The 27,385-nt window shown below is 43.2% G+C and overlaps 2 protein-coding genes and 1 long non-coding RNA gene across 3 annotated transcripts in view; 1 reads left to right on the forward strand and 2 right to left on the reverse strand.

Annotated features, from left to right (window-relative positions):
• The window catches only part of LOC134801572 (uncharacterized), an 85,521-nt gene extending 81,647 nt beyond the window's left edge, over positions 1-3,874 (reverse strand). Inside the window, exons 1-2 of the long non-coding RNA XR_010145695.1 lie at positions 3,754-3,874; positions 3,437-3,510 (exon numbers count right to left, since the gene is read on the reverse strand). This is a non-coding gene — a long non-coding RNA (uncharacterized LOC134801572). The remainder of the gene's footprint in view (positions 1-3,436; positions 3,511-3,753) is intronic.
• A 5,356-nt stretch (positions 3,875-9,230) lies between these two features.
• LOC134801567 (acyl-CoA Delta(11) desaturase-like) lies at positions 9,231-12,355 on the forward strand. Its single transcript, XM_063774180.1, has 4 exons — positions 9,231-9,703; positions 10,263-10,425; positions 11,158-11,331; positions 11,634-12,355. Exons 1-4 carry the CDS (start codon positions 9,517-9,519, stop codon positions 12,100-12,102), a joined length of 993 nt encoding a protein of 330 aa, XP_063630250.1. The 5' UTR covers positions 9,231-9,516; the 3' UTR covers positions 12,103-12,355.
• Positions 12,356-12,586: 231 nt separating this feature from the next.
• Positions 12,587-27,385, reverse strand: part of LOC134801565 (uncharacterized) — a 54,719-nt gene continuing 39,920 nt past the window's right edge. The window contains exons 5-9 of the mRNA XM_063774179.1: positions 24,107-24,170; positions 22,881-22,986; positions 21,057-21,154; positions 14,232-15,129; positions 12,587-13,892 (exon numbers count right to left, since the gene is read on the reverse strand). Coding sequence (XP_063630249.1) covers positions 13,533-13,892; positions 14,232-15,129; positions 21,057-21,154; positions 22,881-22,986; positions 24,107-24,170 — 1,526 coding nt within the window. The 3' untranslated portion in view covers positions 12,587-13,532. The remainder of the gene's footprint in view (positions 13,893-14,231; positions 15,130-21,056; positions 21,155-22,880; positions 22,987-24,106; positions 24,171-27,385) is intronic.

A 27,385-nucleotide genomic window follows, 5' to 3' on the forward strand; every position in this document is an offset into this window, starting at 1 on the left:
GTAAAGACTCATAAACCCGGACCAAGTAAATATATCGCCATCAAATTGCTGAAGATGGATTTGTGGAAGACGTGGGCGTTGTGCTGAAGGCACGGCCGCTGCGACCTCCAAGTTCGGTTTTTCCAAGGACATTGCATCTAAATTATTATAGTGCAACTCAGCATTATTATAGCGAGCCCTATAGTCCTTGATTTTTTCACCATCGGTTTCCACCTCGAGACTTTCAAGTAAACTCTCATACGCCACAGTCAATCTATCGAAATGAGATTCCAACTTTCGTAATCTCGCCGCTAAAATACTAGAACTAATCTCAGATTTCATCATATTAAAAGATGATTGCAACCAGTCGCATTCTATATTAAACCGAATATCATTTGTTTTATGCGTCGCCATTTTGAAAAAACACTAAATAGGTACGTATTTATTTACATCAACCGCGCCGCGAATAAAAGGTCAATGATCCGGTTCGAAGGACCAAAATTATGTTACGTATTTTTGCCTTCGATGTTATAATTACTAACTGTAAACCATAGGTTAAACGTTTTATTGTACTAGCATTACACAAACCACCAAAAATGAATCCACATACCTCTTTGATGAGTCTGGCAACGGCGGCTATATGCACTGGTTGATTTACACACAAATTTCAATGTTTCGACCGGGCCCAGCGTAGATCTTTATGCACACACACTTAAAGTTATCTTACAAATCCTTTTATCGTCAAACGAGTTCACTTATCACACAATTCTATGTAAATTATAGTTTTATGAACCGAGAAAAACTTTCATAACCCGACATCTTTTCAACCGAGAACCAAGACTGCTCTCATTGGTCCATTTGAATGCTTGGTCTATTCCGCGACTGCGCAGTGCATCATGGTGTTGCCATGCCACAACACAGGCAATGGATTTAAAAATTTGAGAGAATGAATAATGCTTGCACAAACACTCTTGTCATGAACATCTCTTTCTTACTTTATTTTACAAATACCTAATTTTCACAACACTTACACTTCCCCCTAAACCTTCCCCCTCCTTTTGAACAACGAAAAAATTTCTAAATCCAAGAGAGCTGCTTAAAAACTGCGGGTTAAGGTTTTTAGTCGGTAAGAGTCCGACACTGTCTGGGCCTCCCTTCCCAGTCGTCCATGATGGATTTTCCTTAAATCGCAGTCTTTAAGCAAAATTTTAAATTCATAAATAAAAGCAAGGACTCTCGTCTTTGGCCCTTCAGGCGACTCCCCCCCCAAAAAAAAAAAAAAAAAACCTAACCTAACCTAACCTAACCTAACCTAACCTAACCTAACCTAACCTAACCTAACCTAACCTAACTCAAAACCTAACCTAACTCAAAACCTAACCTAACTCAAAACCTAACCTAACTCAAAACCTAACCTAACTCAAAACCTAACCTAACTCAAAACCTAACCTAACTCAAAACCTAACCTAACTCAAAACCTAACCTAACTCAAAACCTTTTTTTTTTTTTTTTTTTTTTTGACGCAGGGGAAATGCATTTATGCATCCACCCCGGGCTGGAGAGGCCCATTGTGGGGGTGGTATGTGGGACTCGCTCCTCCCGTAACTCCCTCTGCTAATCAGAGGGAGGGGGAGGAGAATACCCACTAAAACCCCTGCGGCGTTACCCTCTCTGCCGTTATAGGGGTAGTTCGTCCGTCCGTCCTCCGTCTTTGCCGTAGCGGATGCGCATCGGCTCTGGCCTCGCGCGCCCGCTCCGCTTCTTCTTTTTTTTGCATAATTTTTTCGCAAAAGTTGTGGAACGCCGCCCAGGATCTCTCGCTGACTATGATTTTTGCTACTATATTGTGCAGCGAGAGATCATCCACGTTTAGGGCCATTTCCAGCTCCCATCTCTCAGGAGCCCAGGTTGGGCATTCCACCATCGTGTGGTAGGCAGTGTCGTCTTCGTACCCGCAGTGGTGACAAACCGGCGAAGGTTCCCTCCTTATTGTGTACAGGTAATGACCGAAGCAGCCGTGTCCAGTCATTACCTGCACTTGTCTGTACGTAAGGGTACCACTTTTTCGGTCTAGCCAGCTGTCAAAAGATGTGAGGAGCGCCGCTACGGTATACGTACGATAGGGCTCGTCCTCCAGCTGGCTTTTCCAACGATCCCTCGCTCTCTTCTTTTCAGCATCAAGCCGAGCCTCCAACTCCCTGGGAGCCAGACGCTCATCGGCGATGCGTAACTCCGTTCGCTGGTTGTACCTCTCGGCCAGGAGTCGGGCGTCAAGCTCCCACGGTATGGTGCCGGCGAGGGCGCAAGCGGCTGCGTGCCCTATGGTCTTGTACCCTCTTATGATGCGTTGCGCAATCACTCTCTGCGGCCTTCGGAGGAGGGCCCTCGTTTTGCTGTTAAGCCTCCCGGCCCATATAGGTGCCCCGTATAGTGCCATGCTGCGAACGACGTTCGCATATAGGCGTCGGCATGGAGCTTGGGGGCCTCCTACATTGGGCAATAGACGGCTCAGCGCCGAGGCGGCACCAACGAGCCGAGGAACCAGGTTGGTAAAATGTTCTTCGAACTCCCACTTGCTGTCCAAGACTAGGCCCAAGTATTTGATGTGGGCCCTCAGGGGGACCGCCTCACCCCCTACTGGGATCACATCATTGGGTCCCAGTCTCCAGCCTCTTCTTTTGAAGACCACGGCGTCGGTCTTATTGAGGGATACGGCAAGCCCTAGGAGGTTGATGCGTCCCACCGTGAGTTCGGTTGCGACAGCGGCTCTCCTCAAGGTTTCCTGGAACTGTTTTCCCCTCACGGCCACCATTGTGTCATCGGCATAACAAATGGTGACCATGCGGGGAAGCTGCTCTCCTCGTATTGCCCAGTCGAATCCGATGTTCCAGAGCAGGGGCCCCAGAACCGACCCCTGTGGAACACCACATTCCATCCGTCTTTCAAGGCGTCCGCCTCCCGATTCATAGAGCACAACCCTATCAGTAAGGTAGTGCTCTATGATCGTCCTCAGATAGAGAGGGACGCCGTGGTACCGGAGCGCCTCTTTTATAACTCTGTAGGGGAGAGAGCCAAATGCATTGGCAATGTCTAGAGACACTGCTATGGCTCCCTCCTTTTTCTCTGCTGCCAGATCGCTGAATTTCTTCAACGTGCCTACTGCGTTTATTGTAGACCGCCCCTCGCGGAACCCAAATTGATGGTCACTAATGTTTGGGCCCGTGTCCTCCAGATGCTTAGTGATACGCCTTGCTATGATGCGCTCCAGCATCTTTCCAGTTTCATCTAGGAGGACGATGGGGCGGTATCCTGAAGGAGAGTCAGCTGGACGACCCTCCTTTCGCAGCAGGCACAGCCTACCCTCCTTCCAGCAACGAGGGAAAATTCCCTCTTTGAGGCAGTCATCGAATAGCCCGCGAAGTCGGACTCCGAGGTGTTTCAATGTCAGGGAGAGGACTCTAACCTAACTCAAAACCTAACCTAACTCAAAACCTAACCTAACTCAAAACCTAACCTAACTCAAAACCTAACCTAACTCAAAACCTTTTTTTTTTTTTTTTTTTTGTCGCAGGGGAAATGCGTTTACGCATCCACCCCCGGGCTGGAGGGGCCCATCGTGGGGTGGTATGTGGGACTCGCTCCTCCCGTAACTCCCTCTGCTAATCAGAGGGAGGGGAGGAGAATACCCACTAAAACCCCTGCGGCGTTACCCTCTCTGCCGTTATAGGTGAGCATAGTGAGGTCACTAATATTCTACCACGATGCTCCCCCAACCTAACTCAAAACCTAACCTAACTCAAAACCTAACCTAACTCAAAACCTAACCTAACTCAAAACCTTTTTTTTTTTTTTTTTTTTTTTTTTTTTTTTTTTTTTTTTTTTTTTTTTTTTTTTTTTTTTTACGTGGAGTAATGCATTTAGGCCGCCTAGCCGGGGAACTAGGATGGATATGTCGGACTCGTGGCCAAGGGGCCAAATACCGACTAAACCCTCCACGGTATGCCCGTCTCGCAGCAATGGTGACGGTGAACACGGGATCGCAGAGCATTCTACCGCGAACACCGCCTGCTGCCGACAGCCGAGGCTGTCCCCTCCTTGGACCCGAAGCTCCCCCTCTCGAAGGTAGTATGCAGGGCGACACCACACACTGATCCCTCATGACAACCTCCACGCCGGGAGGAGATGGAAAAACCCCGGGTTCCACCCCCTCAGGTTGTCTTAGCGATTTTTTATAGAGGTGGTCGTCCTCGTGGCCACCACGCCGGCGCCGGCCAGCAGTGGCAACCCCCCCGGCCGTCATCATAGGCCCTCTGCCTAGACAGTTACGGGGACCGCAGTTTTATACAGGGCAGCGGCATTCCTGTGCCCTCACGCGCCCGAAGGCGCCCGGCCCGAAGGCCTCATCCGCGACCGCAGCCGCCCGGCCCGAAGGCCCCCCTCCAGCACACACTCGGGTGAACTCTCCCTCAATGAGAGAACACCCTGTGCGGAACCCCCTCAACCCCCCCACGACAGGACATTGGCAGCACCGGTAAGGAATTACTTGAAAATCAAGAGATTACTTACCGTTGCCCCCGGGGCGCACCGTCCAAGAACCCTTACCTTTCCCCCGGATCAACTGATCAAGAGGAATGACAAGAGACTCGGCACTCTAGGAGGTTTCCTGTCCGTAGCACCCCAACCTAACTCAAAACCTAACCTAACTCAAAACCTAACCTAACTCAAAACCTAAATTTATCTTAAGCTGCATTTATTGACTATTGCCATCTACCGGTAACACTGAGTAATTTAACGTATTAGTTCCCTTTATTACGTTTTGTTAATTGTCAAATTGAGGTAATAAATAATTTATTGCGGTCAATTAAGGTCTGGTTTAAGGCTTGGCTACATATGGTTGTTTTGTACAATTTTTTTTTTTTTTTCAACACAACTTATTGAAACCATTTTAGGCTCATAATTCGATATAATTATGTAGTATTAACCTACGTGGTTTTAACTCTACTTGCACAAAGGGAACGGTGCTTATACAATAGGGAATATTAGGCAAAGCTCTGCGTAGGTGGCACCTTTGTGACACATACAGTAAACAAACCACATTGACACATCACACGTCACGTCAATCACATGGCCTACTGCGAAACAAAAAAATCGTAATTTCGTAATCTAATCTCATCACTCCTGCGGATTCGAGCCATAATGAGGCATATAACTAAATAGTAGTAGGGCTTACGGCGATATTTACATCGAAAGCTGCATTTTTGGCAGAAAGCAAGCCGTGATACTAGGGACCAATCTGAATGATTTCATCCGAGGAAACACAAATTTCATTCACTAGAATTCAAGATGGCGGACCTTTTTCAAAATGCACCGATTTTAGTGATTGATATATCTATCAATTCGTATTGACACTTGTAATCGAATAAAAAATATGGCATTTAAGAAATGAAAGATGGCGGCCGAATATTAAGAAAATTGTGTTTTTTTTCTTTAATTTTTTTCATTCTAATGAAAATAACAACTAAATATTCTATAATATGATCACATATTCTTTCATTTAAATGAAACCTGATAATATTATCTGCAAAATAAAAAAATAATCCTAACAATCCGTTGAGTAGTTTTTGCACGCACTTAATATAGGTACGTTTTATAATGTTTAAAAAGTTTACTACTGGTCAGCTAACTGAGTTGATCTGTAAAGTGTGCTCTGGGGGGCAGTTTGAAACACTTACGGGGCACTTTTATTCACGTGCCAAAGTACCCCAAAATGATGTATCAAAGTGTCCCATGTAATGTATCAAAGTACCCTGCAGGTGGGGCACAATTGAACAAATCCCATTTTTTGTTAAGATCCATATATCTCTTTTGCTGGCCATAAATTTAACCAAAAAAATATATCCTTTGTATTAGACGTGTGCGCCGATTAAAAAAAGATCGGCGGCGGCGTTTGCCAAAAAATCGGCGGCGGTGGCGTGTTTTCGGCGTGACCTTGACTTTCAGGTTTCTTAAGAAAAATCATTAATTTGTGGTTTTTCTTGAAAATTTGATCAATGCAGGTTGCTGGGCAATGAACTACGTATAGTTTGAATATGTTGTGAGTAAAATAGAGTTTTAAATGAATATAGGATAGGTATAATAACTTGATTTCCATAGTAACTGGCTTGCATTCAGAGGTTACCTGGTCCCAATGACCTTCGATCCGATATGTAACTCTCCATTTTCTCAAGCTTTCTATGGCTTATCCTATTAAAAATGACGTACTTTAACAAAACAGAACTAGTAATAGTGGACTGCTATGGCTTCTTTTTAATGGTTTTCTTGTCGTACAACCACCAGGCTCACTGAGACGTATCTCTTTTCTCGTTTTCTCATTGCTGAGGCTCGCGACCACATGTAATTATTAAAATTGGACGACGGGACTTAATCGCGTATTTAAGTTTTAAGATTTACCTCCGACGTTTCGAGGACGGCGTTGTCCCCGTGGTCTCGGAGAAGACTGGCTCAAGTTGACATCAACATCTTCTAGCCGCGCGAGTTTTTCGAACTACCCGCACTTGGTCTTGTTTATCAGTTTGAACGTTTTGCGCACTAGGGATGTTACTCTGTCGACACACAACACTAACGATATTCGATTTATCGACTGTCGATATTCGTTTCCGCTTACATTTACTAATGACTGGATTCCATGTGGATGAGATCTTAAAACCCTCGTCCCGATTGAAATTGCAATGTTTATTGATTTTAATGTCAAATTGATTTAATTTGTTTTCATCTTACAAACAATAGCTCACACCCACTATAGTTCGTTTTTTTTAGCATTAGAAATAAGGTAAACAATCTTGATGTGTCTTTTAATTGAAAAACACGTTTTAAAAATAAGTCACGGCAAATATATATGTAACTATTATGAACCTAATACGAACATTTATAAATTTCTGCTTTCATAAGTAATAGTTACTGATTTTTTTTAAAGCGTTTTACAATTAATAGACATGTCAAGATCGCTTACCTTCTTTCTAATGCTAAAAAAAAGCTAATATAATGAGAGCAACGAAACTTGCAGTTTTTGCAATATCTACATAAGTACAGCCTTATTAATGGAACCAGACGTCTGGCAGCTGTTCATCGGTGGACGCTTAAGAATGCAATGCAGGCCACTTGAAAGATGTGATCTAGTTTTGAAGCTGGTGTGGTATATATAAATGATAATTGTGTATTTAATTCACATAATAAGTAGGTACTACACTGCCAGGCGCTTCTGTTGGGAAAAATAAGAATCAGGTGACATCTAACAAGCCTGCAAACAGTGTAGTTTCAAACCAGAGATAAGTAAGCTCAAAAACATCAGCGTCAGATCTAACTGCAAGACAAAAGACGTAGGATCACCTCTAAGGAATGATCTCATCCAACGTTTTCCCCCGATGTTGACTACCTAACCTAGTTAGGTACGCCAATGATCTTCTCATTCATCTCATCGTTCTGTTTATTTCTTCATATTAACTACGACATCAAAATCCGTTTCTTAGAAAATGCACGAAATTGTTGTCTCAAGTCTGGCAACCCTGAGCCATGTTGGCAACCTTGGTGCACTTGGACTTGGTTATTTACGGTGGCGGCCGCGCGTGGCGACCTCCGGCACGCCTTACACAAGAACAAAAGGCTCGTGCGTTGATTGGCAAACAGTTTAAACGATTGGCTATTTTATTATCCCATAATCTACAATAGCCTAATAGCGCTTACTCGCCGGATTACCACGGTGGTGGCAAACAAGCAGATGGCCCCATGCGGCTACCCTAACGTACGTACTTACTGGAACCTTTGTATGTAGCTCCAAGGGCTTCATGACGATTACTTTTGACAGCTTTTAAAAATAAATACAGTTTTGTACCTTCAGCACAATGTACCGAGACCCCGACACCTACCGAGAGCTCTGATTACCTTTGGTTGTTTGAAAGATTTGCATAAAATTTGATTTTATCAAATACTTGCCCAACAGGTCTCATTTCTCGAACGATACGTATTATAGACTATTTAGTGTAGTAAACGAAGCAAGTTGTTGTATGGAGACCCATGCATTAATTCCTCAGTCGATGAAATTTTGCTTGGTTATTGTATAGTATGAGCCAAAACTAACATTATAAATATCCAAAAAAAAACCGGCCAAGTGCGAGTCTGACTCGCGTTTCTAGGGTTCCGTACATAATTCCGACTCACGCTTGACTGCACATTTCTAATAAGTTTTCCTGTCATCTATAGGTAAAGAACTATTTTGTGTATTTTTTTCAAAATTTTAGACCCAGTAGTTTCGGAGATACAGGGGGAATGGTCATTTTTTGGCTATATGTATTTTCTTAAATAACTTCGAACCTATGTATTTTTAAATTATACAAAAAATATGTCCATCTTTGGGTTACTAATTTACATATGTGTACCAAATTTCAACTTAATTGGTCCAGTAGTTTCCGAGAAAATAGGCTGTGATAAACAGACAGACAGACCCACGAGTGATCCTATAAGGGTTCTTTTTTTTCGTTTTGAGGTACGGAACCCTAAAAACACTCCTAAGTTAGGTATTTATACGTAAACATACAAAGCTGTTTATTTATTTAACCAAGTAATTCCTCCGTCCGAAATTTTTTTACCAAATAAGTTATTGGTATTTCTGCTGGGATTTTTTTTATTGTTATGTCATATATTGTTGCAATACGTTACATGAATATTTCCGGTGGAGACGAAAGTTTGAATGGAGCATTTTTCCGTAAAAAGATATTAACGATTTAAGACTTTAGGTATTTACTTAAATACTATTACTATTATTCTTTGGATATTTATACAATACTTTTTATTTATTGATACTTTATCATACTGTAAAGTTTTTTCTGGCTGAGGAATTACTGCGGGGTCCACTACCTTTATTTACTACATTAATTGTTAAACGTCGGTCAGTTTGTCGAGTTTGTTGATGCAACCCGCCGCCCGCCGAATATGCTGATGACAAATTTTGTGAAACAGTATTAGTATATTATGGTGTATCACAAAACCAATATTTATACTAACTTAATTTCCATAGCGAAAACATTATTAGGTACCTCAAACACTATCTCAGTCAGAGAGTATGTGAACAACATAATAGGTACCGCTTCTCTTTGTTTATTAGGTAGGTAAGTAGTAACTGTATAGGTAGGTACAGGTACACGGTAAATGCTTTGATAACGGAGTAAGTCTTAATTGTGCGTTATCAACCAACATCAACAATAGCACTTCTTCCGTGAGCGACCAAACACAATACACTCACTTTTCATAGTTTAACCGGACTGTTGGCAGTTGCCTGACATTATTCATTTAGGTCCAGTTGCAGCGAGATCAAGTGTTGTTCTCAACAGGAAGACCCACTAGTTCATTATTAGACTATCTCCATCTTTGGGATACCTTAAGTTAGCAACAATAAGTTGGCATATAAAAATATCGCAACGCAAAAGTATTCAGTATTATTAAAATATGCTAAGAAAGTGTAAACATAGCTGATGAGCATGCGAAATGGCTCCTTACGAGAAAGACATGGATGCCCCCCTAACAGAGGCTTCAGTTCTGGCGCCGCAGGCCGCCCCTCGACGGTACTCCGTGGTGTATCCCGCCGTAGCCACCATGCTGTTCTGGCACCTAAGCGGAATCTACGGGCTGTGTCTGTGCTTATTTTATGCTAAGTGGGCTACGATTTTGTTCAGTAAGTATAGGTATGCTTAAGATTCAGAGAGTAGTCCTGTACCAGATGATCGAACACGCCATCAAAATCTTAAGAAAATTTAAATTAAAATCTTAAATTATAAGGATCCACAGTCGACAAAAATAACCGCAACAAACGTACAGTCACCTGCAATAATATGTTACACAACGAAGGCCGCAACAATATCTGACACGATCTTATTTGTAGAGCCATGAAAGTGTCACATATTTTTGCGACCTTCGACATCTTATTGCAGGTGACAGAGGTGACTGTACAAACCCACCTAGCACGCAGCGTGGAATCCCTGGGAGCTATTGGATGATGAAGGTCTAGAGCAGGGGCGTGGCGTGTTAGAGGCCTGGCGGGGAGCAGCAGTGGAGTGGATTCATTCTAAAATTCAAGCTCACAGGTGATATTTAACCGGCCTGTACACGGCGAGAGCGTTTCAGTTGAGAGTTGCCGCTTTGAACAGTTCGTACATATAGAATTGTAAGTTGTAGGTAGCTGTATAAAAAAGTAAGAGACCCATGTTACAAGTATACATTTGGAACGTTCTCAGATACCATACTCTACATATGCGCTATGCTGGGCGTCACAGCGGGCGCGCATCGGCTGTGGGCGCATCGCTCCTACAAGGCGACCCTGCCGCTGCAGGTGTTGCTCATGCTGTTCCAGAGCCTTGCCTACCAGCACTCGGCGCTTCGCTTCGCTCGGGACCACAGGTACACCCTCCTACAAGGCGACCCTGCCGCTGCAGGTGTTGCTCATGCTGTTCCAGAGCCTCGCCTACCAGCACTCGGCGCTTCGCTTCGCTCGGGACCACAGGTACACCCTCCTACAAGGCGACCCTGCCGCTGCAGGTGTTGCTCATGCCGTTCCAGAGCCTCGCCTACCAGCACTCGGCGCTTCGCTTCGCTCGGGACCACAGGTACACCCTCCTACAAGGCGACCCTGCCGCTGCAGGTGTTGCTCATGCCGTTCCAGAGCCTCACCTATGAGCACTCGGCGCTTCGCTTCGCTCGGGACCACAGGTACACCCTCCTACAAGGCGACCCTGCCGCTGCAGGTGTTGCTCATGCTGTTCCAGAGCCTCGCCTACCAGCACTAGGCGCTTCGCTTCGCTCGGGACCACACGTACAGTTGAGTTCGCAAACACCTTTAAGTAAATTAGAAAGCCGTGTTTATTGACCAATTGCAGTAAACCCTTCAGACAGTGGCACTGATGAGTCACAATTTCTTAACGCAGATGGACCATATTACAGAAGAAAAAGTGCCCAAGACCTCCAATAGTGGCCATCAGGCCTGGGATCGAACCAGCGGCGTCAGTGTCATCGGTTTACCTAGTTATGGCGTCTGAAGACTCTAAACCAATCCCAATAACTCTTAGGCGTTGGAGGTACTCACTTTTTCTTTCGCATACGACATCGATTTCAGTTTACATTGTGTTATCTCAGGGCCCACCACAAGTTCAGCGACACGGACGCGGACCCATACAACCCCGCGCGCGGGTTTTTCTTCGCGCACATCGGCTGGCTGCTGGTGCGCAAACACCCGCAGGCCATTACCAAAGGGAGGGGGATACACGTGGACGACCTGTACCAGAACCCCGTGCTGGTCTTCCAGAACAAGTAAGTTGGCGAGGAAGCTGCAAGCCATCTACAAGGGGAGAGGGTAAACAGGTGCGCCGAAGAACTCCGTGTTGCAGGTTTAAAAAGAATAAGTATGGCGATCACTATGATATCTTGCCATCTTGATCCAATTTCAGAGCGCCGCAATATACAATAAGCAGTGTTCGCTATTTCAGCCGTTTTTGGCTCTATGCTTCATAAATTCATAGCAACTTCTGCCAGAAACTAAACTAATTGGTCTTTGGAATAGATAAGCCGGAAATCTTTCTGCTTGTCAGAATACATGAATCTTCTTGTTCCAGGTACAGTTTCCACCTCACCAGCTTACTTGCATTCGTGCTACCTGCGCTCGCCCCAACCTACTTCTGGCAGGAGACCCTGACGACCGCGCACCACGTGTCCGTGCTCCGCGTCCTCGCCGTCTGGCACGCGTTCTTCACCACCAACAGCGCCGCCCACAACCACGGCTACAGGCCCTATGATAAACGCATCATGCCGACACAAAACCTTCCTGTAACCCTCATCACTCTTGGTGAAGGATTCCATAACTTCCATCATGTGTTCCCCTTCGATTACCGAGCGGCTGAACTTGGGAATAATTGTTTGAATCTTACAACGAGGTTTATAGATTTTTTTGCGTGGCTCGGGTGGGCGTACGATTTGAAGCATGCGTCTCCTGATGTCATAGCGAAGAGATCGAACAAGACTGGAGATGGAACTGATCTGTGGGGGCGAGCCAAGGAGGATGTTGTGAGTGATTCTTCTAAATAATTTTTAAGAGCAGACATGTGATGAAGATGTAAGTTGTGAACTCGATACGGAAGAAGACTACCTAATACTTACCTAATACCTACAGTTTATTACACCTTACAGTAACAGTTTATTGTGTTGTAGATACATATTATCATATACCTACCTACACATAATCACATCGGTACACATTTGCAAAACAACGAGGAGCCTGACTCAAACATAGCAAATAAAAAGAAACTACCCATGCTGGTCTACAATTCATATTTTTCATTGTTCTAGACGTCTGTATTTAATTTATAATAGGAATTACGAATGTTTCACAATAGCCAGGTCCACACAGAGCGAGCATACGCGCGAGGAGAGGCTTTGTGCGCGAGGAAATTGTCTCGCGCGTATACTCGCTCTGTGTGGACCCGGCTAACAACAGAAAAAAAAGGAGAAACAATAATACATGTTTAATACAACCTCAATACAACATATTGATTTCTTAAAAATAAATAACATGACTTAAATATACCAAAGTATGTATTTTTTCCGCCAGAGAGACAATAGTTTAATAAAGACTGCCACAAAAATTAAAGACTTCTCGTTTTCGCCTACATTGCACCATCTACTATAAATATTAGGTACAATCATGGAACACGCGTCACTGCAAAGAAAAAAAAATACTTTTATATTACTAACGTCTCTCGTTCATGGCAGGTATTTTCTACTATATTCAAAAACCTAATTGAAGACCAAAAAACTACGGCAGATACGTCACTGTCAAAACTGTCAATGTCACTTATGTCACTGTCCAAGGCCCCAACGCTGTCGGTTCTCTTTCACGGCGCAGCAACTAGTATCATTTCTCTCTCCTTGCTCTTTTAAAAATGCCGTTTGTCAAAAAAGGACAACCATACTGTTGACAAGATGGACTTCAAATCCAGGTGTCCCCTTTTTAGGTAGACCCAGGTTGTGTATGTGTGCGTAAAAACGTATAATTATGTGTGCTCTTAATACCCTATGTGTGCCAAGGCCGACGGCAGATAAAAATGGCGGCCATAAGAAACATAATGCGAGCTACACACTATTATTCTGCGATCTCGTTGATTTTGCTAAAATATGTATGTAAGAAAAAACACATCAGAGTTTGTTCGTAATTATTTGTAAATTAATGCACCAAATGTTATGAATACCTGAAGTGATACAAGCACAATACCAGCTTTGCAACCAAAAATCAGGGATATTTAAGTTTTTATTAGCTCGTCTTGTATTTATGTAAAAATAAGTAAATCATAGGAGTAAAATTACCAATAAATAATTTATTTTAGCGTGTTTATTTATAAAAAAGGAATTTACTATTTTACAAATAATGTATTGCAGTGGCAACATTGTCGTAGTTTTTTGGCCTTCAATTAAGTTTTTGAATATAAATGTAAATACCCACTAAGAAACGTAATCCTCTTTTAATCGCTCTCTTCTCTGTTTGTACTGATGTGCTCGGTTTTTGGGTTATCGTTTTCCACTATTGGTTTTTGTTTTACGTAAAGTTTGATATTCTGTTTTTCTAAGAATTTTCTGCTGATCACTTTAATTTTCTTCAGCTGTTGTACCGTGGACTTGTCGGTGTTAGATTGAATTTGTTTCTGTGTTCTGTTAGGATCATTGTTTTGTTCCGCACTGGCCGTAGACTTTGGTTTATCCCATGTATGTTGTATGTGTGTGGAAGCGTTTCCGGCGTGGTTCCTGTCGCCGGTGCGTCGCCGGACATGGGTTCGCTTGACGACTCGCGGAAGGGGGCACTGGTCGTTGCTCTGGACTGGCGACTGGAAATAAAAGCTAAAGTTAAACAGAGACAGTGCAAAGACACTGTCTAATTTTGGGTTCGAATTGTTTGTTCAGAGGTTAGAAGAATTATGTTATGCGTAAAAAAATTGTTAAAAAAATATGTTTTCAAAAATATCATAAGTTATTTGGGTGGATCTACTTGTTCGTGTTGTATTCTGTCCCTACCTGTTATAATAACATGCTTAGTAGATGAAACGGCTTATGACCACTACAAGTGCACGTTTGATAAATTGAGTAACAATAAAAGCTGGGTATTAAGTTTTCCATTTTATTGAGTCAAAGTCAAAGTCAAAGTACCCATAAAACAAACAGCTTACCTTATCGGCTACTCTTGATCCAGCACCCTTGTTAACTTGCTCCGGGAAGTAGAGTCCGTGCGACTGCGACATGGAGAACCACTCGTCGAGCTGGTCGCGGGACCGATCTGGCGAGTACCTGATGCTCGACCGAATGCTGGCCGAGTGTCGCACGTCTAGTTCACTCTGGTCGGAGGTATCGAGACCCGAGGGCGGGAAGTCCTCGAGGCTTAAACATTTCTCAGTGTTACAAACTGGTAGGTTGATGGATGTGCACTCGTTGGAAGGTTGGTAATCGATTGACTCGTCGAGTGGATCCGATTGACGGACATCGAGTTGATGGTCTATCAAAGTCGGTCGGTCGTACCCGAGTTTACGTTTACGTCTATATTGTCTATGTTTGTCCGTACTATCTTGATTTGCCGAGTGTTTTTCTGGGTTGTCTATTTTTTTATTTGACCTGGCGTCGATCGTCTGCGTTTGTCCAAGCGGGTCTAAATCAGGCGAGGAATATCTTAGATTTCCTACGTCAGGCAAGTGTTGCTCGAGTTCTTTTCGGTAAGAAGAATGTTGCTTGCGGTTTTCCTGGTCAGACAAACACCGCTCCAAGTTGTCTTGGTCAGATAAGTCGTGGTCGTGGTTTTCTTGATCAGACAAGCGTTGGTCAAGGTATTCTTGGTCAGACTGGCAGTGGTCTCGGTCCTCTTGATCCGACAGGCGATGGTCTTCTTGGTCTGACGCGCGTTGGTCTAAGTCCGGCAAGTTGGGCAAGGTGTCCGTGTGTAGAGCGTCCAGACAGGCCTGGTAGTCGGGATCGTCTCGGTCGGAGTCGTGTTCGTCGGAGTCGCGGAGCGGGTCGGCGGCCGTGTCCGGAGGCTCCGCCTTCACTACCGGCTCCTCGCCACCGCACAGCTCTACCCTGGAAAATTACATCCTTTTTTAATTAAAAAAATCGTTACCTATGGGACAAACTTACACAAATCAACCCCGTCCCGCAGGTTGTGGGTTCTAGACGAGGAGTGCATAACGAGAACAGACAGATATAGATATATACTTAATAAGACTTAATTACTGTTCGTTTAACTTGGAAATGTATTTTAGTTTATAAGTTATAGTTTATAATATATAATGTTCCCTTGTAAGTGAGTTTGTAATTCTTATGATAATAATCAGTCGAGTGCGCACTCGCGACCCAAACGCACCTATCCAGTGAACTTTATTTGCTACCTGGTCCACCCAGTGATTCTCAAACTTTCATATATCTACGAATTCTCTATTCTAACCATGGAGTGTGCCGTATGCAATGTATCCATCAGTGACGGAGCCCAGTGTTCAGTATGTAAGAAGGACATCGGTTTTTGCTGTGCGGACACAATGGAGCAATAAAGCTTTAGGAAACTTAGAGCAGACCGGAAGGCAGTCTGGAAGTGCCCCAAATGTAAGAGGGAAGCTTTGCCGGCAGTGGCAGCAGTAGCGAAACCCACAGACTCGTCAGATACCATCTTAAATGAAATTTGGGACTTGAGAAAAGAACTAGCATGCCTGCCTGGATTAGTTAGGGATGTGGCTACCGTGAAAACGGAATTATCGGAACTGAAGGAATCCTGCAATTTCACTAGCAGCAAGGTTGAGGAATTTTCTGCGCGCCTGGCCGAAATGGAAAGAAAGCTCCCGGAAGTTGAAGCCCTGAATTCCACAGTCACTGAGCAATGAAGTATCGTGGTTGAAAGAAGAACTTGCGCGTAACGACCAACTAATGCGACTCAATAACGTGGAAATTAAAGGCGTTCCTGTGAAAAAAAACGAGAACTTGTACAATATCTTGGACATAATTTGCTCGGCAATTGACTATGGGGTCGACAAGAATAGTATTAACTATATTTCGCGTGTGCCAATTCAGAATTCTAAGGACAAGCTAATTCTCAGCTTCAGCAATCGCTACATTAAAGAAGACTTCATAGCATCAGCGAGACTAAAAAAGAGCATCTCGGCCGAGGAAATTGGTTTTCAGGGTGTTACCCACAGAGTATATGTGAATGATCACCTGACGCCTAGCAACAAGAAACTTCTGACATCTGCAAAGACTCAATTGAAGCAAAAGGGTTATGCGTATATATGGGTCAAATATAGTAAAATCCACGTACGCAAGGACGATAGTTCCAGAGTTTTGATTATCAACAATGAACGCGATTTAAACAAATTGCTTTAATGTGGTGTATTCTCTATTCATTGCTTTCAGTTAGATTCTGGTTGTTAATTATACTTTTTATAGTATTTTTCAATATTATAACTAAGTTTATTTACCAAAGTTTGAACATCTGTGACCAACTAAACCAGGTTGCCTGTTTACTTTGTTTAGCGCTCGGGCTTATCGCTACCTGCGATGTTAACAAAGCGCTTACTGACCCGTCTGAGATGTGTAATTTATTGAATGATTGTTTCTTTTTTTCGCACGCATGTATTGCTATGGATGTTCTTTTGCTCTCTCGCACTTGTTGCACATTTGTTTGCCTTGTGAGTTATTCCGCTTCGCACCCGCATACTTGTTATTTATTGGTGATAATATCAATGCTATTTTTCCTAAAATATAAGTTTGTTTACAATTTGGACGATGAAACCGATATAAATTTAATTAATATCTATTTTATTTTAATTACTATCTACTATTCAGTGCCGTGATGGATAACGATAAGGGCGTTTTCCCGTCTATTTACTATCAGAATGTAAGGGGACTTTGATCTAAGACTTTAACGTTTTACCGCAACCTTTGTTTAGCATCTTTTGATATAGTTATTTTGACAGAAACTTGGTTGGTGGACGGAGTTCTAGATACGGAACTATTTGATGATAGGTACGTCGTTTGGAGGCGGGACCGTGATTACACCTCGACCGGTCAGAGCCGTGGCGGTGGTGTCATCATAGCTACTCGTAAGGAACTACCCGTCACCCCTCAGTTAGAGTATCAGTCCTCTGCCGAAGATCTTTGGATTACACTATCGATGAAGGATAGCAATAGCAAACTGATAAGGGTCCATATTTGTGTGTTGTATTTGTGTACACAGAATAACGGTAATACTTTTTCTCAACAGTTATCAAATTTTTTAACTAGCCTAAGTGTAATAGCATCTAACAACCCCGATGACAAATACTTAGTGGTTGGAGATTTTAATATGAGTAACATTATATGGACTGACGGCGGCTCGTCTATGATTCCGTCTAATTACGTTACCGCTGATGAGTGCAGTTTAATTGACGATTTAAGCATGCATGGTCGACTACAATATAACGGAGTTTTTAATCAATTTAATAGGTTGTTAGATCTCGTCCTTTGCAATGATCTCGTGTCTGTGTGTGAATGCCCTACCGCCCTGGTACCCATTGATCCCTATCATAAGCCCATAGTAATTCGTATGAACTTCTCAATAACAGACCCCTTACTTTCAGCTCCTCAGATGAAATTCTTTTATAATAAGGGTGATTATGAGTCTATTCATAAGGAGTTAACATTAATAAATTGGGAAGAGGAGTTTACTGGACGTACTCTTAATGAGTCACTTGATTTCTTTTACGAAACTTTCAAGAGGTTAAGGGATAGTTACATACCTAAAAAGAAAATTTATTCTGATTCGTATCCGGCATGGTATTCATTAGCACTAAAGAAGGTTCTAAAAGAAAAACATAAATACTTTAAAAAAAATGGAGAGATATGGTAATATATCCGATTTACTTTCATTTAATGTTCTGAGAGACAGGGCGCATAGATTGGAGCAGCACTGCTTTGATATATACATGGAGCGTGTGGAATCGAATATAGAGAAGTCCCCTAAGCAGTTTTGGGCATTTGTTAAATCTCGTTCGACTTCAAACAAAATTCCTAGTTGCTTGAAATATAGTAATAGGTCGGTTATTAACAATGGGCCAGACATTTGTAACGCTTTTTCTGAATATTTTGCTTCTACTTTCTCCTCGTTAAATGTTCCACCTCAGGTAAATCATAGTACGGGTTGTGTATCCGGCTTGGGTGGTGTTGAAGTGAACCCGAATATGGTCACTAAAATACTACTCAACTTGGATACAGCTAAATCTGCTGGCCCGGATGAGTTACCAGCTCTATTTTTAAAGAACTGTGCCAAGGCACTTGTCATACCTATTGTTCTATTATTTAGACGCTCTTTAAAAGAATGCACAGTTCCTGATATTTGGAAATCAGCCTTTATCACCCCTGTTTTTAAAAAAGGATCTAAAACAGATATAACTAATTATAGACCTATGTATTTTGGCCAAGGTTTTTGAAAAAAATTGTTTATGAACAAGTATATAATTCACTTAAACACTCATTTATTTTAAATCAACACGGTTTCTTACAACGTAGGTCTACTGTTTCAAATCTTGTGTTATTTAATGAATATGTATCTAAGGCAATGGATGACGGCTTTCAAGTTGACGTTGTCTACATAGACTACAGTAAGGCCTTCGATAAAATTAACCACCGCTTATTAATTTCTAAACTTGAAAATATAGGAATCAATGGAGATCTACTGAGATGGTTCACATCCGATATTGATAATAGATCTCAGGCCGTAGTTGTCAACAATTACATGTCAGGGTGGGTAACGGTTCCAAGTGGAGTCCCCCAGGGATCTTTACTGGGTCCGTTACTTTTTAATATCTTTATTAATGACATTGGGGACTGTTTCACTTACTCTAACCTACTCTGCTTTGCTGATGATATGAAAATTTTTATAAAAGTAAAGTATCACCATGATTCAAGTCTCTTACAGTCTGATTTGTTACGTCTAGATGAGTACTGCCTGGCTAATGGGCTTCACCTGAATCCTTCCAAATGTTTCTCAATGTCATTTCGCGCAAATATAACCCAATTGTTACTTCTTACAGACTTAAGGGTCAACTTCTTGTCAAAATACCCTTTAGGGGTCATCCATTAATTACGTCACACGCATTACTAGGTTTTTTGACCCCTCCCCCCCCCCTTGTCACATTTGGTCACATTTGGCAAACCCCTCCCCCCTAGTGTGACGTCACATTTTTTCTACGAAATCGCCAAATCGAATTAAGTAAGTACCTAAGTATTATTAATATTTTATCAAAATATTTTTGACGATATAAATATTAGTAATTTTATAACCCAAAACTGCTTAGGAAAGAAAATTAAAAGAATAAAAACGATTATCGTTTTAAAAACTTGTTATTTAAATGTACAGCGAATAAAATAATTTAAAAAAAATTTCGGTTACTGATGAAGTTAAAGTGACGTCACAAAGTTTGTGTCTCCCCCCTCCCCCATGTCACAATATGTCACATTTTCTTGACCCCCTCCCTCCCCCTAAACGTGTGACGTAATTAATGGATGACCCCTTATGAAGGATCTTGGAGTCATCCAAGACTCCAAATTGCTTTTTGATAAGCATATTGATTGTATAGTAAGCAGTGCATATAGGTCATTAGGCTTCATAATGCGTAATTCCACTCACTTTAAGCAAGCTAAAACATTGAAAGTGCTAATATTGCTCATTAGTCAGAAGCAAGCTGGAGTACGCATCTCAAATATGAAATCCCTGCTATTCTACATGCACTTAAAGAATAGAACGTATTCAACGTAAATTCATTAAATTTCTGTGTTTCAAAATTAAATCTCCTTATAGCTCCTCTAACTACCTATCTATCTATTTGTAGAAGACATCACTTAGTACCACTTCAAAATCGGCGGGAAATAGCTGACATAAGTTATTTACCTAGTATCACTACTGGTTTGGTGGATAGTCCTGAACTACTTTCCAATCTCTCTTTTAATACTCCCACTCGTTGTAAAAGGTATTATCCTCCTATTTCCATTAAATTTTCATCGTCCAAATACAGACAGAATAGTTTCTAGTCGCGTGCGAGTAGAGCTTTAAACAACCTGGCAAACCAATTAGATATAGATATATTTAATTGTAAGATACCTTTGGTTAAACATTATTTGACGCTAAAATGTTTTGATTGAGCATGTGTAATCAATCTTTGTTTGCTACTTTTCTATTGTATCTCTGATTGTAGGTGTTTTTAAAATATTGTCATTTTTGGATTGTACTTAATATGTAGGTACTGTAAAAAACTTTATGTTGTGTGTTGCTGTGTCCGAGCGTTGACACTTTTCATTTAAGTAAACTTAAATGTAATAATCTGTAGCTACATGTGTGATCCTGTAATTGGCTTTCCATCTCTTATTAATTTGGCATACACATATTATACGCATATTATGCTAAGACAGAATAAACCTATATTCAGTACGAACGAGATCTCCTTTAACGCCCCACCTCACATGGCGATCCTGGCAGGGTCGCCATGTAAGGTGGGACGTTGAATGAAACTAATTGCTTGGAGTATCGATCTATAATGTCTTGAGTAACGTAATGTAAAAGCTTATGCAGTGTGAGTGTACGCGTAGCGCATCCACTACAATTCGAACAAGGGACCTCCTGCTTGATTCGTATGCCCTGCACATCGCACACGCCTCTTCACTACTGGGTAAATAATACTGACTGACTAGACTACGAGACTGCTAAAATTCATATTACCTAACTAAAAAATCCAATCTACGAGTATACCTAACTAAATACATATTCGACTGTAATCGAACGAGAGCAGTGTGGACTTACTTGCGCATTGATTTAAAAAAATATGGCGGTCGATGTGGGCGTCGAGCGCGCACGCGAGCGTAGGGTTCATTAGAGGTACATTTTTTATATTTGTAAGTTTCATGATTATTACAAGATATTATGTGTATTGAGCGTTCTTTAACAATAATAGCCCGTAGCAGACAGTGCTGATACTGAGTATACTGACCCGTTGTGGTCGAGGTGTCTGACGACATCTCGCGGCGTGTACAGATCCTCGGCGCGCAGCTGCTGCAGGATGGCCGCTATCACCACCCGCGTCTGTTCCTGTACAATTTTAATAAACACATTCAGCTACAACCACATCCACCCTATTTGAATATAGCCTTCTTAGTACCATCGCCCACACTCTTAACTGTCCATTGGTGGATCTTATGCCTTTTGTAATAAGGTCCACCGAGTGTTGCTGTTTGTACCTACACGTAATTCAAATCTAAGCTGCACCTAGATCTGATAAAGCGCCCACAGCGAGCTTTTTTCAAGGACCCGTAAATACTCCTACCGCATGCATTTTATAGTATACTACCTAATGGTAACCTATAACACGCTTGTACTGCGTGACCAGTGAGCGAATGGTGCGCTAACGGTGCATATTTTGGATCTACATGAACTTTTAGATGTCGCGCGTTTTAGTGCGCTCCATATTACTGACCCGACAGACTCCATACGGTGTTTAAGGTATACGATAACAGGATACCATTTATTTATTCATAGTTGTTTCCCTTAATCCCCGTAACACATGGCGACCCCGCTAGTGCGGCCTTAAGCTATGTGGGACAAAAGTTTTTTTTTAATCACTACATATAACCCGGGGCACTAACCTTGAATCATATGAACAGGTCGGCACCAGATATATATTGGAGCGGTGTAACGTGTTCACAAATATCTAAATCTGAATAAAGCCTCCACCATCGAGACGTTAGAGTACGAGTACTAACTAGCATTAGGTATAGAATGTCACTTTACCCGCCACAGGGTAAAATTAAATCATAATATGTAAAACACTTAAAAACGTATGAATAAATTTTGCCACGATCGCTCGGCAGGGAGCCCACAAGGCTGGCAGCGTGGACGGCTCCGGCTCCGCTCGGCTGTATAGCAATGCCGATCCGCCCATATAGTCCAACCCTCCGGTCACGCGACTCCTCAATAAGGCATTTCGCTTACTCCTTCTAGAGACGGCACGCGCTCGGCGATACTACTTTACAATACATATCTGTCGTGTCAGGCCATGATAATAGAGGCTTCCTATTCTATTTGAACATTTTTGCCCCTCTTACGGCAGGGAAGGGAGTATGTACAGTACTCACGTAGGAGGCGCTGGGGGACGCGAGCAGCAGGAAGTGCGCGCGGTGCGCACGAGCCTCACCGTGCAGGCAGGGAAGGGAGTAGGTACAGTACTCACGTAGGAGCCGCACCGCGCAGGCAGGGAAGGGAGTAGGTACAGTACTCACGTAGGAGCCGCACCGCGCAGGCAGGGAAGGGAGTAGGTACAGTACTCACGTAGGAGCCGCACCGCGCAGGCAGGGAAGGGAGTAGGTACAGTACTCACGTAGGAGCCGCACCGCGCAGGCAGGGAAGGGAGTAGGTACAGTACTCACGTAGGAGCCGCACCGTGCAGGCAGGGAAGGGAGTAGGTACAGTACTCACGTAGGAGCCGCACCGTGCAGGCAGGGAAGGGAGTAGGTACAGTACTCACGTAGGAGCCGCACCGTGCAGGCAGGGAAGGGAGTAGGTACAGTACTCACGTAGGAGCCGCACCGTGCAGGCAGGGAAGGGAGTAGGTACAGTGCTCACGTAGGAGCCGCACCGTGCAGGCAGGGAAGGGAGTAGGTACAGTACTCACGTAGGAGCCGCACCGTGCAGGCAGGGAAGGGAGTAGGTACAGTACTCACGTAGGAGCCGCACCGTGCAGGCAGGGAAGGGAGTAGGTACAGTACTCACGTAGGAGCCGCACCGTGCAGGCAGGGAAGGGAGTAGGTACAGTACTCACGTAGGAGGCGCTGGGGGGCGCGCGCAGCAGGAAGTGGGGGCGGTGCGCCATGCGCCGCGCGCACGAGCCGCACCGCGCGCCGCACACCAGGCACCACCACTGGAACCTGCCACAATATCGTCAATAATCAATTCATTAAACTGATATGGGATGGTTTTTCGACCCTTAATCAAATTTGGCGACGTGACTATGGACCTACAATTATTGTACATCGATCGAACTGAGAAACTTTTAATATAGGATAGGACCGGCACCGAAATCTGTATGTATATATTGTTTTAGACAGATTTGAGTCGAACGCTCGTTCTATATCGAATATGTGAAAGAAAATTGAATATATTGCCGACGAGAGACCGAGATCGGTAAGCGGAAGACGAGAAATATGCTATCTCTATAAGGCTGCCTGTCCACTGAGGCGGAACGGAGTGAGTGAGATGGAGTGTGGGGTGATGCTATCCAATAGCATTGGTTGATTCCCATTTCTGCTCCGCTCCGCCTCAATGGACAGGCAGCCTCAAGAGGAAGTGTTAAGATAGCATTCGGCAAGACGCTGCCGCGACCCGGCTGCCGCGACCGACCACCGCCGCCGAACGTGGCAGCTGGGCGGCGCCGCCGAAAGCATTCGGATAGGCGCGACCGGGCGGCGACTGCCGACTGCCACGTACAGTAGTCATACAGGAGTCAGTGCTAGCAGATGTGCGATTCAGTTGCGTATTATTTAAAATAACGATGTCTGACAATTTAAATATACGAAAACGAAAACTTGTGGAGCAACTGCTTCAGGACAAAGAAAATGATGAAATACTGATGATTTTAATTTCATCAAAGAGGAGTAGAATCGATTTATTGTATACGTCCAGAGCTGATGAAGGCAGTTATCAGATAAGCTCCACTAAATACTCGTCGTTTTCTTCGCAAGCCGCCATTTTTGCGACCGACACGAGTTGGGCAGCGCTGCCATACCGCTACGGGAGCCTGCATCGGACGGTGTGTCATACAAATCCCTATAAAGCGGTGCGGCGACCGCCGGGCGGCGACTGCCGGGCAGCCGCTGCCGGGTCGCGGCAGCCTCTTGTCGACGCATACCTTTAGAGATTTTGAGGAATTGTGTGACTTATTGTTCCATTGTTAGTAGGAATGATGTTGATGGCAAGTTTGTAGGTACTTACTTTCCACAGTGTTCGTAAAAGACTTCAGTTAGTGGTAAACCTACATACGTTACTCACCCTTTCATCGGTTTGTGGCACTCCGCGCACTGGTGACTCTGGACGATTTCCACATCATTCACATCTGGAAACAAGAACACATTTTTTTTAAAGTTTACTATGACATTAACAGCGCCGTTTGTAATTTGCCGCGGCATTTTGGTGGAACTAGTTATTTAATTTACCACGCGCGACGCTGCACATCTAAACTATAAAAAACGCTGGGGTGACCATCAAATCTGGAGTTCGTCGGACGTATTAGGGGCGTAGGGGGCGGGAGGGTTTTGGATCTGAGTGGTTCCGGCGCTGCGGAAGATCCGCCCTTCCGCCCTCGCATGACGAAGCACGGTCACTACACGCGGCTCCGCAGCTTCGGCTTGCTGGTAGTCCTCGGCGCCCAGCCTCAGCCGCTCGCCTCGCTCGTCCCCGCGCTCCGTCGCGGCGGGCGAGGGCTATAGTTCAGTGAAATTAGCTAAAATTATGGCATAATTAATAGAAGACTTTTTTTAATTGGGATATGTACATTGTCGACCGAGGTTATTTTTCATCAACCCTCCCCTCCCCTCCCCCCTCTGCGTCACCCCCCCACACCCCCGCAAAGGGTCCGAAACCTAGTTTTTCTCAATTTTTAAGAAAACCGTTCAAGATACAGAAAAAGGATGTAGGAACGAAGTGATCCTTATTAAATTTTCTATTTATCTCTTATACACACTATATTGCTATCACTTATAGTTTTTGCGCAATACGTCACGGAAGATGCTATTTTTAGCATTTTCAGTGTTTTTTTTCTTCTAATGACTTTTCTCAAATAACACTTACGATATCTTTCACGCTTTTAGGGTTCCGTACCTCAAAAGGAAAAACCGGAACCCTTATAAGATCACTCGTGCGTCTGTCTGTCTGTCCGACCATTGAAAAAATACACAAAATAGTACTTTACCTATAGATAATAGGAAAACCTATTAGAAATGTGCAGTCAAGCGTGAGTCGGACTTATGTACGGATCGCACTTGACCGGTTTTTTTATTTAAGTAAATAGTTAATATGTTATTTAAAATGGGTATTATTTACTGAAAGAGTTTGTGTATCTGGGAACCTTGTTCACTAGGGACGGTAAGCATGATAAAGACATTGAAAGGAGAGTGAATGCTGGAAAACGTGTGAATGGGACACTTAACGCTTTTATGAGCAGCCAGAAGGTGTCGCAAAAAGCACGGTTGGCTGTTCATAGAGGGGTGTTGGTGCCTACACTTATGTATGGTAGCGAAAGTTGGGTATGGCAGAAGAGGCATCAGAGCCAAGTGAATGCAGTGGAAATGAAAGCGCTGAGAAGTGTGTGTGGTGTGAGATTGCAAGACAGAATTAGGAACAGTGTGATAAGGGAAAAGTGTGGACTGAATGTTGATGTAGTGACTAAAATTGGGAAAGGTATTTTGAGATGATTTGGACATGTGGAAAGAATGAGTGAAATTGTTAGCCTCAAAGAGAGTGTATAAGGGAGAAGTGGAAGTGGGAGTTGGAAGGGGTCGACCTTGGCGGATTATTCACTGATCAGATCGGGGAAATCCTGAAGAAAGGCCAGGTCAAGAGCACCCTAAACCGGCGAGCGTGTATGAGGAATGTAATGAAAATGAAGGAAGCGAAAGAGGTATGTCAGGATCGTAGCAAGTGGAAAACCGTGGTCTCTGCCTACTCCTCCGGGAAATAGGCGTGATTATATGTATGTATGTGTTATTTATTATTAAACTACTTCATTTGACGATCCTATGCCATTTTTAAAATACATCGCCTTCAAATATTTTCAATGTCAGCTAATATCGTTATTAACCACTTGTCTGTATATGAAACGGATCCTGACCGAAATTTATAGGTACCTACAGCACAACCGAGGGTGAACCCACGATTTTTGATCACCACACACATCTTCTTCCTCGCGTTAGTTGTCGCTTTTCGGTGAAGGAAAACATCGTGAGGAAACCGGACTAATCCCAGTAAGGCCTAGTTTCCCCTCTGGGTTGGAAGGTCAGATGGCAGTCGCTTTCGTAAAAACTAGTGTCTACGTCAAATCATGGGATTAGTTGCCAGCGGACCCCAGGCTCCCATGAGCTGTGGCAACATGCCGGGAACAACGCGAAGAAGATGATGAACTTTTCATGTGTGTGGTGGTCAAAAATCGTGGGTTCACCCTCGTTTGTGTTGTATAAAATTCGGTCAGCGAGCGCAGCACGGTTCCATTTTTATCGCCTATCACTATGCGCGTCCCTTTCGCACTTACATACTTGTTAGAGCGTGACAGGCATGGTGAGGCATCGTAGAGGTACAATAATAGAGAGGAAACGGGGAAGGGGCCAAATTACCGAACGAGATACACTTATAGAACTTTCAGTAGGAGTAGCAAGAAAGCGGTACTATTGCTTGTCCTTGTCACAATCTCACTTTTTGTTTGTTCCCCACCATAAATGTGGTATGGGTTATGGTGGGCAACAAATAAAAATTTTCATTTCAATTCAATAACCCGACCGAAATACGTAGATTATTGTTTTTGGTATATTGTCAGGAATGTTAAAACGTGTTTTTAATATTGTCGCATTGCGTATATTTTGCCCCTAACGGAGGCACGCGCACACCACTTCTATAGGCTACCTTCTATGTGAGGCGAGCTATAAAAACGCGACCGTGCGATCTGTTTCACAGTCAAGTGGTTAATTTAATAGTAACGATCTTCGGTGAGCTTAAAAATGTTTGAAGACGATGTACCTATGTTCAAAATGGCATAGCATCGTCAAATGAAGGAATTTAGAAATAAATAATACACCATTTTAAAGAACATATTAACTATTTATTTAAATTAAACAAAATTTAGCGATATCGTAAGTATATTTTGAGAAAAGTTATCTTACAAAAGAAAAAAAACGTAAATTCTAAGAAAAAATGCATACATGGTGACAGATTTCACAAAAACTATAAGTGATAGCACTATAGTGTGTATAAGAGATAAATAGAAAATTTACTAAGGATCACTTCGTTCCTACACACTTTTTCTATATCTTGAACGGTTTTCTTAAAAATTTAGAAAAACCGCGGTTCGGGCCCTTTGCGGGGGTGTGGGGGGGTGACGCAGAGGGGGGAGGGTTGGGGAGGGTTGATGAAAAATAACTTCGGTCCATAACGTACATATCCCAATTGAAAAAAGTCTTCTATTAATTATGCCAAGTTTTCCATATATTTTTTTCCAGAAGCAACGTACTACTAGTCTCCCTCCGCGCCTTAGATTTCGCAATTGCTCTCTAGGGGTAGGAC

Source organism: Cydia splendana, chromosome 22, assembly GCF_910591565.1.
Source record: "Cydia splendana chromosome 22, ilCydSple1.2, whole genome shotgun sequence".
NCBI classification, from domain to species: domain Eukaryota; kingdom Metazoa; phylum Arthropoda; class Insecta; order Lepidoptera; family Tortricidae; genus Cydia; species Cydia splendana.